This window comes from Sinocyclocheilus grahami, unplaced genomic scaffold, assembly GCF_001515645.1.
Source record: "Sinocyclocheilus grahami isolate Dianchi unplaced genomic scaffold, SAMN03320097.WGS_v1.1 scaffold369.1, whole genome shotgun sequence".
Taxonomy (NCBI): Eukaryota; Metazoa; Chordata; class Actinopteri; order Cypriniformes; family Cyprinidae; genus Sinocyclocheilus; species Sinocyclocheilus grahami.
In genome coordinates this window covers 78486-90772 of record NW_015505548.1, presented here as the reverse complement: position 1 = coordinate 90772, position 12287 = coordinate 78486, and the positions used below count along the sequence as shown (strand labels likewise).

The 12287-nt window shown below is 32.3% G+C and overlaps 2 protein-coding genes across 2 annotated transcripts in view; one reads left to right on the top strand and one right to left on the bottom strand.

Moving 5' to 3' along the window:
• Positions 1-2273, top strand: part of LOC107549327 (putative pre-mRNA-splicing factor ATP-dependent RNA helicase DHX32) — a 15500-nt gene extending 13227 nt beyond the window's left edge. The window contains exons 9-10 of the mRNA XM_016230375.1: positions 363-553; positions 1856-2273. Of these exons, the coding sequence (XP_016085861.1) occupies positions 363-553; positions 1856-2036 (372 nt within the window). The 3' untranslated portion in view covers positions 2037-2273. The remainder of the gene's footprint in view (positions 1-362; positions 554-1855) is intronic.
• Positions 2274-2287: 14 nt separating this feature from the next.
• Positions 2288-11460, bottom strand: LOC107549343 (protein BCCIP homolog). Its single transcript, XM_016230389.1, has 7 exons — positions 11162-11460; positions 10969-11043; positions 10749-10829; positions 9389-9478; positions 9095-9282; positions 3967-4132; positions 2288-2482 (listed from the first exon to the last, which is right to left on the bottom strand). The coding sequence occupies exons 1-7, from the start codon at positions 11291-11293 to the stop codon at positions 2312-2314; spliced, it is 903 nt and encodes a 300-aa protein (XP_016085875.1). The 5' UTR covers positions 11294-11460; the 3' UTR covers positions 2288-2311.
• Positions 11461-12287: the final 827 nt, after the last annotated feature.

The window sequence follows — 12287 nt, the reverse complement described above, 5'->3', positions numbered from 1 at the left end:
ATACATTTTTTTTTTTTCATTCACTTAGTTCTCTGAGGTCCACTTCTAATGTTTCATAACCATTTTTTTTCTGACCTATATTTATTTATTATATTTTTATTTTATTCACTCATTTCCCTAAGGTCCCCTTGGAGTGCCGATCAAGTTTCATAACTTTTTATAGCTTTTTCTCTTTTTTTTCATAGATTTTGAGCTGTATTTATATATTTGTATTTTTAAAACATTTTAGGTTTGTTTACTGTAGTTCAGTTTATTTCCCTGAGGTCCACTTATAAAGTTTCATAACCTTCATTAAAGCTTTGAGCTGTATTTATATTTATATATCTTAAATATGTCTCCATCATCGGTCTCGTGTCCCTCAGATTGCCAGAGATGTGGACGGTTCGGGGAATTACTTCATGCTGCTGAACAAACACGTGGCTCAGGTTCACCGTCTGTCGGGTTACGGAGCAAAAGCTCATAAACTGGGTCTGCCGGAGTGGATTCTGTTCCACGAGTACAACCTCTCCGACAACAACTGCATCCGCACCGTCACACAGATCTCTCCGCAGGCGTAAGTGTGTGTCCTCCTCATATCTCCAGCACATGAACAGCTCCTGCTTTAGCACTGACTCTGACAAACATGATCATGTTTTTGACGTGTCATCATTAGTAATCTGGTCTTACAATAGAGAGCTTTTCAGATACACATGAGGATTGAAGCAGATCCGCTGCTGCTCACTTTTGCTATTCTTACATTTATTTAGCAGATGTAAACATTATGAACATCCTGGAAATAATTATAAATGTTACAATTCTGGTAATGGAAAACAAGCCTTTTACTTAATGAATTCTGCAACACTGTGAACATTGATTAATAAATTTATATATATATATATATATTAATCAAAGATAAACTGTAGTTTGCTTCACTGCTCAAGTTGTTTAATTCAGCAATTGTCTTTTTTTTTTTTTTTGGTACTTTTAAAAACAGTTTGTTCAATTTAATCAAAAATGTTAATGAAATAATCTGTTCAAAAGTAGGGTCAGTAATGTATATTTATTTTTACACATACATATATATATATATACTGAGATGCACCTGTATATAATATTTTTCTTTGTGATTTTCTTCTTTTTTTATATATTACTAATTTCTCTGACATCCACTTATTTTAGTAGTTTCATAACCATTTTTTTCACAAGTTTTGATCTCCATTTATGTATTTAATCATTCATTCATTATTTTTTTTATTAATTGTATTTAACAAAAAAAAAAGTAAAAAAAAAAAATTAATACATTTATTTTTATTATTTCAAATGTTTTAGTTTATTAAAACAGTTTGTTCTTGACAATTCAATCAAAACTTTTAATGAAAATGTAAAAATTGCAGTAATATATGCTTCTGTTCAAATGTTTGGTGTAAGATTTTTTTTTGAGAAGTTTTAAAGATGTCTCCTGCTCACCATGGCTGCATTTATTTGATCGAAAATACAGTAAAAACAGTAATATTGTGAAATGTTATTACAATTTAAAATAACTGTTTTCTATTGTAAAGTATAATTTATTTCTGTGATACGCAGCTGTATTTTCAGCATCATTACTCCAGTCTTCAGTGTCGCATGATCTTCAGAAATCAGTATAATATGCTGGTTTGCTGCTTAAGAAACCGTTCTGATTATTGTTAATGTTGAAAACAGTTGTGCTGCTTCATATTTTTGTAGAAATTGATATTTTTTTCTTTTTTGGAATTTTTAAGGGAAAAAAAACACTTATTTGAAATGGAATAGAACCATTATAAATGTCTTTACTGTCACTTTTGATCAATTTCTTGCATCCTTACTGAATAAAAGTATTTGTTCCCTTCTGTTTCAGGTTCCTTCAAATGGTGCCGCAGTATTTTTTCTGTAATCTGCCACCTAGTGAGAGCAAAGAGATCCTGCAGCACATTCTGGACAGAGACAGGACGGGGAATGCAAGAACAAAACCTCAACCAGCCGCGATGGAAACAAAGACAGAAGAGGCCGAATCACATGACCGGTGTGTCGTACAGTGAACCTCATCAAATCATTCTTGTGTAAATAGTGTTCAAATGTTTTGTATTGTTAACGCTTGAAAAGATACTCAAAGAATCCTGTTTGGGTGGTTTATTTGTGGGCAATTTCATCTGATTATGTACAGAAATAAATTATTTCACTGGTTTTGGGTGATTTGGTGTCAAACTGTTTTGTGGCCAGTTTATACATTATGCCTTAAACTCAAGGCCTGGGGCATTAAACATCTTTTTTTATTTTCTTGAACAAAGAAGAGCAGAGTTCAGTGTTGGATGCTTCAGACGGTCAGATATTCAGTCATTTTATCCATGACGGCTCCCATCCTGTCCGTCGGGATCACCATCACTGTGCGGTACGGTTTCATCGGTACATCATCATAAGACCACTTTCCCGTCGCACAGGAATCAGCCTCGTCCTGAACGCAGTAGCTGAACTTCAGTGTGGCTTGCTGTGAAACAAAGAAAATGTTTACGAGCGTGTTGTCGAGACAAGAAAAAATGTTTTTATGCATTTGAGACTAAATTCAGGGATCATATGATCAAAATGGACCATTGCAATTAATAAAATCATGGACATTTCTCTAAATATTTTTCCAGTAATGTTTGACTCTGAAACATCTAATTGGTTAGAAACTTTGCGACTGCAACCTCTATCATTTTTTTTTTTAGTAAACAACTGGGAAAGTCAATTCATTAGTAAAAGCAGGGTTATTATTATAGTTAAATAAAACTAAAACCATAAAAGAATTTACTTGAAACACAAACATTAACTTAATGTTATCTAGTGCTGTAAAATTGATTATTTGCATCCAAAATAAGAGTTTGTATTTACATAATATATATATATGCGTGTGTGTGTACTGCGTATATTTATATCTACATATAAATACGATTTCTTATGTGTGTATTGTATGTATATATATTTATACAAATATATGTAGATATAAATATACACAGTACACACATATATTATGTAAATACAAACTCTTATTTTGGATGCAAATAATCAATTTTACAGCACTAAGATTTCAGCTAGTTCCATAAAAAAATTCAATTGGCAAAACACAACAAAATCACTAAAACTTTAAAATTACATTGCAAAAAATATATAAATGTGTGTGTATGTATGTGTGTATATATATATATATATATAAAAAAATAAATAATTTCAGGTAGTAAAAATTTATAAAAAGTATATAGACAAACTATTAAAATTAAAAACCTTACAATTAAAATAACAGAAAAATACACTATTCTTATATTCATATTATATATATATATTGTCCCTTATACATATTCTGTATTTTATATACAATAAATAAAATACAGAATACATTTTCAGAATACATTGAGTGTTAAGATTGATTATTTACATCCAAAATAAGAGTTTGTATTTACATAATATATATATATATATGCGTGTGTGTGTACTGCGTATATTTATATCTACATATAAATACGATTTCTTATGTGTGTATTGTATGTATATATTTATACAAATATATGTAGATATAAATATACACAGTACACACATATATTATGTAAATACAAACTCTTATTTTGGATGCAAATAATCAATTTTACAGCACTAAGATTTCAGCTAGTTCCATAAAAAAATTCAATTGGCAAAACACAACAAAATCACTAAAACTTTAAAATTACATTGCAAAAAATATATAAATGTGTGTGTATGTATGTGTGTATATATATATATATATATAAAAAAATAAATAATTTCAGGTAGTAAAAATTTATAAAAAGTATATAGACAAACTATTAAAATTAAAAACCTTACAATTAAAATAACAGAAAAATACACTATTCTTATATTCATATTATATATATATATTGTCCCTTATACATATTCTGTATTTTATATACAAGAAATAAAATACAGAATACATTTTCAGAATACATTGAGTGTTAAGTTGACCTCATAGAAGAACTCCTCCTCATCGTTCACAAACAGCAGCTCTTCTTTGGGTTGAGCTGGACCAGACGTGCTCTTCTTGGCTGGTTTGCAGGTTTTACTGATCATCAGGAAGAACTGGCATTTACCGCTGGGTTTATTGGTCCTTTGTGCTTCAGCCATTTCCTTCCTGTGAAACCAGACGTTATATCAGCATGAACTGTTTCTCAAACTACTTCTGTGAATGTTTTAGAAACAGGAGAAATGTGTGTTTGTTTAATGGTGAAACACTTCACTCATGTTTACAGGGATTCTGGGATGTAATGTGGCTGACCTACATTAGACACACACGGTTACATAAGATCTTTATAAAGCCACGTGATGGCATTAGTGCTGGGCATCAATCACACTGTGACGCATTCAGCCTGCAGCTGAGTAACGCTTGCCTGCATCTTCCAGCAGGACGACAGCAATGACTCGAAGATGTGACAATGGAAGAACTGGGTCTCTTTTTTTTTTTTTTTTTTTTAAGTTGATATCTGCTGGTTGATGTGTGAAATATAATTGCTTAAACTGATCATGCACACTTTATGATTTTTTAAAATAACATTTTGCTTTTCAATTACCTTTTTTTTTTTTAAGGCAAGACACCAGATGTGAATAGTGTGTAAAATGTATCCAATAGATACTCTGCCAGTTGGCTGATTATTAGACATTAAGAATTGATTGACTGATTAAGAATTTCAAACATGATTTGTATAAGAAATGTTCTAAAATGTTATGTTAATGCAAGTGAGACATCATCTAATTAAATATGGACTTATTTGCATACATTTCCAGAACTGAAATCTGAATATTGGATAAAGCCAAGTTAAATTCTTGTTTTATTTTGTTGACATATTCGAGTTAAAGGTTTTTACAGAGAGGATTTTGGATTTTTCTTTTTAAAGTCAGAAAATATTATCAACAGCAAATAAATAAAATCACCATGTTTTTAGGAACCAGTGTGATTTCAGTATTATTGAGATACTATTATAGTTATTAATATTTTGATTTGTTTTTGTTTATTTTGAATTTTACTTTTATATTTTCTCTTTAACTTTTAAATCTTTAGTACATTTGTGTTTTGTCATTTTTATTAGCTTTTTTAATGTTTATAGTTTTAATTTAAGTTTTTTATTATATCAAGGTAAATTTAATGAAAATTAGATGTTGCCTTGGCAACTAGCTGAAATAAAATAAGTTTAAGTTTATAAATAAAAAAAATATATATATATATATACAGTGGGTACGGAAAGTATTCACAGTTCAAGTTTATTTTATTTCAAGCAACAGAAATTAGTTTTAGTTAACTCCAATAACCCTGTCAGGAATAAAATGTATAAAATCAGGCCAATGATATATGAACAAACCCCTCTGAAAAAATCTTCAGAATATAGATAAGAATAAAACTGAAGTTTGATGTACACTACCGTTCAAAAGTTTGGGATCAGAATGATTTTTAATGTTTTTTTACAGAAGTTTCTTCTGCTCATCAAGGCTGCATTTATTTGATCAGAAATACAGGAAAAAATTTAATATTGTGAAATATTAAGATGTAAAATAAAGTTTTTCTATGTTTTCAGCATCATTACTCCAGTCTTCAGTGTCACATGATCTTCAGAAATCATTCCAATATGCGGATTTATTATCAGTGCTGGAAACAGTTGCTGCTTCATATTTTTTTGGAACCTGTGATAATTTTTTTCAGGATTCTTTGATGAATAAAAAGTTTATTTAAAATAGAAATCTTTTCTAACAATATACACTACCGTTCAAAAGTTTGGGGTCAGTACATTTATATTCTTTCTTTTTTTGAAAGAAATTAAAACTTTTATTCAGCAAGGATGTGTTAAATTGATAAGAAGTGATAGCAAAGATTTATATTGTTAGAGAAGATTCATATTTTGAATAAATGCTGTTCTTTTAAATTTTTTATTCATCAAAGAATCCTGAAAAGTATCGCAGTTTCCAAAAAAATATTTGGCAGTGCAACTGTTGCCAACATTGATAATTCTAATAATAAATTTGCATATTAGAATGATTTCTGAAGATCATGTGACACTTTATACTGGAGTAATGATGATGGAAATTCAGCTTTGCATCACAGAAATGAATTATATTTTAAAGGATATTAAAATAGGATATTTTATATTGTAATAACATTTTGCAATAACGTATATTTGATCAAATAAATGCAGCCTTGATGAGCATAATAGACTTCTTTAAAAAAAAAAACATCACAAGTCTTACTGATCCCAGACTTTTGACCGGCAGTGTAAGTGCTGCTGAAGTGGAGGAAAAAAAAAAACGTATTTATTTTTTTTACCAAAAAGCCTTTAAAGATATGCACTGCAGCTGAAATCTACAGACACTAATAGATGCAATAGTGCAATTAAATAAACACTCGAGTGTATTTCAGTAGTTTTCTCTCCACTAGTCTGAACAACACATTAGGAAAAGCCAAATAAAGCAAAATCTCAAAACTGACCAGTGCACAATGTCAACAAAAAAAACTATGTTTTTGCATGTAGTGTCTTGCCTTAAGAAATTTTGAAAGTTTTGTACCCAATCTGTGTTATTTTCAGATGCACACACTCAGACTCCCTCTGCTGGTCAGGACCATTAAACACTTACTGAAGTTGTTTGTGCATGGGGAGGGCGATCTGTGGCGGGACGTTGACGAATCTCTCGCTCAGCAGCAGCCCGACAGAGTGTCCGTTACCCAGCAGCAGCTGCTCGAACCCCTCCTGAACATCCGGGGAGCTGGCTTTAGCACACTGCTCTATAAGCATGTCCTTCAGCTTCTCCAGACACTCCACACCCTGATCAACACACAGAGGACTCTCAGACGGGACACAAACAGCACAATCCAGAGCCGCAAACTCACGAGATATTCATGTTATCACTCATAAATACTAGTATTATCACCTGTCTCTCAGTGAGGTTCACCATGCTGATGAATCCAAACACCTCGTCTGGGTCAGCTTCATCATCACTGTCCTCTGGTACCTCCGCTTGCTGGAGTAAAACACATTTAAAATAGTTTAAATCGTTAATTGAAATGATAACATGTGACCCTGGAGCACAAAAGCAGTGTTGAGTCGCTGGGGTATATTTGTAGCAATAGCCAACAATACATTGTATGGGTCAAAATTATAGATTTTTCTTTTATGCCAAAAATCATTTGGATTTTAAGTAAAGATCATTTTGTACATTTCCTACCGTGAATATATCAAAACTTCAGTTTTGATTAGTAATATGCATTGCGAAGAACTTCATTTGAACAACTTTAAAGATAATTGTCTCAATATTTTGATTTTTTTGCACCCTCAGATTCCAGATTTTCAAACAGTTGTATCTCGGCCAAATAATATCGTCCTATCCTAACAAACCATACATCAATAGAAAGCTTATATATTCAGCATTCAGATGATGTATAAATCTCAATTTCGAAAAATTGACCCTTATGACTGGTTTTGTGGTCGAGGGTCACATATGATAATTAAGGACAAGGCCATTGGTTCATCCAGATGTTTATTACGTGTAATGAATATTATAAATATTATTATGGTGATTATCAGTATATTTTAAGGCAGGGGTTTAAATTTTTTTTTAAATGCCACGGACCCCCAAACATGATCATCCTTGTGCGAAGAACCCTCATGCTAAAATTAAAAAATTTAGCAATGTACTGTTTGATGTATTTTTTGTTTAAATATTTTGTAATTATTTTCAGTAATTATATTTACATTCTATTCATTCATTCATTTAGACTATTATTATTATTTTTAATAATTTTGATCTATTATTTGTATTATTATGTCTTTATGATGTTATATTTGTTACACTATTTTTCTCTAGTACCTCCTTGTGGCCCCCCGTTTTTTTTTTTTTTTTACTGTGTTAAGTTACATATAAAATTACATCTGTTAACGAAATATACATGATTAACAGTAAACATTAAGGAATGCATTTTTGTAAAACAGAAATTACACTATTATTTAAAGTCTCACAAAACTGAGTGATAATTTGCTTATAAATCAAATGAATGGATTTCTCTTAAGCTGTTAAGCTGAATTTTGCAACCAGGATCTCATATTTGACCATTAACTTTACTGTATTTCATAAAAAAATTAATCTGGACAGTTGGACAGTATATGTTCATTGCTATTAATGAATATTTTATGTATTATTATGGTGATGCTCAGTATATTTTAAGATGCAATGTCAATTGAATCATGTGAACAAATTATAAACAATAAAAATAGTTTAATTGAAAGTCTCACTCTGATGACACTGCCAATGTGATTCTGCTGGATGATGATATCAGTCAGATCAGATGTGTTCACATGAGACTTCAGGAACAGCTGGGAAAACATCAACATACGTGTGTAAATATAATGCATTCATATTCGTTGTGATTTTTCATCTCTGCTGAAGTGCAGATTGTGCAGTGTAAATGATATCTGCATGTTCAGTGCAATGCAAGCATGAATGTCTCTGTACCTGCTGCAGGAGGGTTTTAATGCCATGGAAGTCGTTGTCAGATATCGCGTGTGCTTCAAAGTCCACAATAACCTCCTAAACACAAACCGAAACGCATTTATTGATCACAAAACAACCGATTTCAACGCAGAGCCAGTCTGGCCTGCACATCAGGGCATTTTTGGCTGCAATAACAATTAAAAACGCAACTTTTTAAAAAAAAAAACATCACAAGTCTTACTGATCCCAGACTTTTGACCGGCAGTGTAAGTGCTGCTGAAGTGGAGGAAAAAAAAAAACGTATTTATTTTTTTTACCAAAAAGCCTTTAAAGATATGCACTGCAGCTGAAATCTACAGACACTAATAGATGCAATAGTGCAATTAAATAAACACTCGAGTGTATTTCAGTAGTTTTCTCTCCACTAGTCTGAACAACACATTAGGAAAAGCCAAATAAAGCAAAATCTCAAAACTGACCAGTGCACAATGTCAACAAAAAAAACTATGTTTTTGCATGTAGTGTCTTGCCTTAAGAAATTTTGAAAGTTTTGTACCCAATCTGTGTTATTTTCAGATGCACACACTCAGACTCCCTCTGCTGGTCAGGACCATTAAACACTTACTGAAGTTGTTTGTGCATGGGGAGGGCGATCTGTGGCGGGACGTTGACGAATCTCTCACTCAGCAGCAGCCCGACCGAGTGTCCGTTACCCAGCAGCAGCTGCTCGAACCCCTCCTGAACATCCGGGGAGCTGGCTTTAGCACACTGCTCTATAAGCATGTCCTTCAGCTTCTCCAGACACTCCACACCCTGATCAACACACAGAGGACTCTCAGACGGGACACAAACAGCACAATCCAGAGCCGCAAACTCACGAGATATTCATGTTATCACTCATAAATACTAGTATTATCACCTGTCTCTCAGTGAGGTTCACCATGCTGATGAATCCAAACACCTCGTCTGGGTCAGCTTCATCATCACTGTCCTCTGGTACCTCCGCTTGCTGGAGTAAAACACATTTAAAATAGTTTAAATCGTTAATTGAAATGATAACATGTGACCCTGGAGCACAAAAGCAGTGTTGAGTCGCTGGGGTATATTTGTAGCAATAGCCAACAATACATTGTATGGGTCAAAATTATAGATTTTTCTTTTATGCCAAAAATCATTTGGATTTTAAGTAAAGATCATTTTGTACATTTCCTACCGTGAATATATCAAAACTTCAGTTTTGATTAGTAATATGCATTGCGAAGAACTTCATTTGAACAACTTTAAAGATAATTGTCTCAATATTTTGATTTTTTTGCACCCTCAGATTCCAGATTTTCAAACAGTTGTATCTCGGCCAAATAATATCGTCCTATCCTAACAAACCATACATCAATAGAAAGCTTATATATTCAGCATTCAGATGATGTATAAATCTCAATTTTGAAAAATTGACCCTTATGACTGGTTTTGTGGTCGAGGGGTCACATATGATAATTAAGGACAAGGCCATTGGTTCATCCAGATGTTTATTACGTGTAATGAATATTATAAATATTATTATGGTGATTATCAGTATATTTTAAGGCAGGGGTTTAAATTTTTTTTTAAATGCCACGGACCCCCAAACATGATCATCCTTGTGCGAAGAACCCTCATGCTAAAATTAAAAAATTTAGCAATGTACTGTTTGATGTATTTTTTGTTTAAATATTTTGTAATTATTTTCAGTAATTATATTTACATTCTATTCATTCATTCATTTAGACTATTATTATTATTTTTAATAATTTTGATCTATTATTTGTATTATTATGTCTTTATGATGTTATATTTGTTACACTATTTTTCTCTAGTACCTCCTTGTGGCCCCCCGTTTTTTTTTTTTTTTTTACTGTGTTAAGTTACATATAAAATTACATCTGTTAACGAAATATACATGATTAACAGTAAACATTAAGGAATGCATTTTTGTAAAACAGAAATTACACTATTATTTAAAGTCTCACAAAACTGAGTGATAATTTGCTTATAAATCAAATGAATGGATTTCTCTTAAGCTGAATTGTTTTTTTTTGCAACCAGGATCTCATATTTGACCATTAACTTTACTGTATTTCATAAAAAAATTAATCTGGACAGTATTCATCCAGATGTTCATTGCTATTAATGAATATTTTATGTATTATTATGGTGATGCTCAGTATATTTTAAGATGCAATGTCAATTGAATCATGTGAACAAATTATAAACAATAAAAATAGTTTAATTGAAAGTCTCACTCTGATGACACTGCCAATGTGATTCTGCTGGATGATGATATCAGTCAGATCAGATGTGTTCACATGAGACTTCAGGAACAGCTGGGAAAACATCAACATACGTGTGTAAATATAATGCATTCATATTCGTTGTGATTTTTCATCTCTGCTGAAGTGCAGATTGTGCAGTGTAAATGATATCTGCATGTTCAGTGCAATGCAAGCATGAATGTCTCTGTACCTGCTGCAGGAGGGTTTTAATGCCATGGAAGTCGTTGTCAGATATCGCGTGTGCTTCAAAGTCCACAATAACCTCCTAAACACAAACCGAAACGCATTTATTGATCACAAAACAACCGATTTCAACGCAGAGCCAGTGACCGGACGTGTAGTCCCGTAAAAACCGACGTTATTGTTAATTTTTCGCAACTTACCTCGTTTATTTCTTCCTCTAAATTTTCACTGTCATCGTCGCCAGAGTCTTCCAGACCCTCGTCCGAGCTTTTATCGCTGTCTTGGGGCTTTTGTCCCGTTTCAATAGCTCGCCTCTTCGCAGATGAAGCCATGCTGCTCCACTACAGCACGCAGGAAGAAAACACGAGCTCACGCAGAGCGACGTTTTGAGTTATCCACATGTTAAGAAACTGAGGAGTCTTATCGGCCATGTTGGCTCACCGTAGACGGATGGGGATACGCAAAATACCTCCTTGCGTAAGATCCAAAATGGCGTCAGTTTCAGAACACGATCTTTGAGAAGCGGCAGATACCATATTTTACACAGGGGTGCTGCGTGAAAATCACTTATTATTTATTAAAAACGCAATGGCACGGATTCAAGTTTCAAACAATCCTCTTTTGACCTACACAGAAATATAAATATTCTTTAACGTAGCTTTAAGGTTTACTGCATAAGCATTACGTCATATTACAAAATAAAAGTCGATGCTGGCGGCCAGTTGCACATAGTGCTGTGTGTAATGCATTACTAAGAAATAGTTTACTGTAATTTGATTTCTTTTCCCCCGAAAAAAAGTAAAGTAAGGGATACCATTTTTCTGTAATTTAATTACAGCCAATTTTGTATGAATTGCATTAAATACAAAAGAGAAATATAACTATTCTATATAAAACAATAGTGGATATAACATCAACATTTAAAATCTAATGTTAAAATATATTGTTTTTTTATGTAACCATCTTCCTTTAAATGCGTTGGTCATTTCAAGAATAATTTATGATTATTTTATTTTATTTTAAGAATTTAAAGAGCCGCTTCATGTCTATTCTTGTGTTGTCCAACTGGTCGAGCTTGACATAAATCAGAATCAGCTTTATTCGCCAAGTGTGCGCAAACACACAAGGAATTTGTTGTGGTTTTTAAGAAGCTCTTGGTCCATACATACATACATACACACACATATATAGTATACATACATATCTGACATGAGAACAGAAACATTTAAATAAGACTTAACAATAAATAATAATGTGTATGAATCAGGAACAGAAGATTCTTTAAAATTAATACGTATCTGTCTGTCTGTCTGTCTGTCTATCTAT

Bases quoted from the DNA above. Each gene is read 5' to 3' on its own strand.
- LOC107549343 (XM_016230389.1), bottom strand. From the start codon at position 11,293: ATGGCTTCATCTGCGAAGAGGCGAGCTATTGAAACGGGACAAAAGCCC. The intron at 10,830-10,968 runs GTACAGAGACAT...ATGTTTTCCCAG, and splicing joins TTAAAACCCTCCTGCAGCAG to CTGTTCCTGAAGTCTCATGT. The intron at 9,479-10,748 runs GTGAGACTTTCA...GTTTTACTCCAG, and splicing joins ACATTGGCAGTGTCATCAGA to CAAGCGGAGGTACCAGAGGA.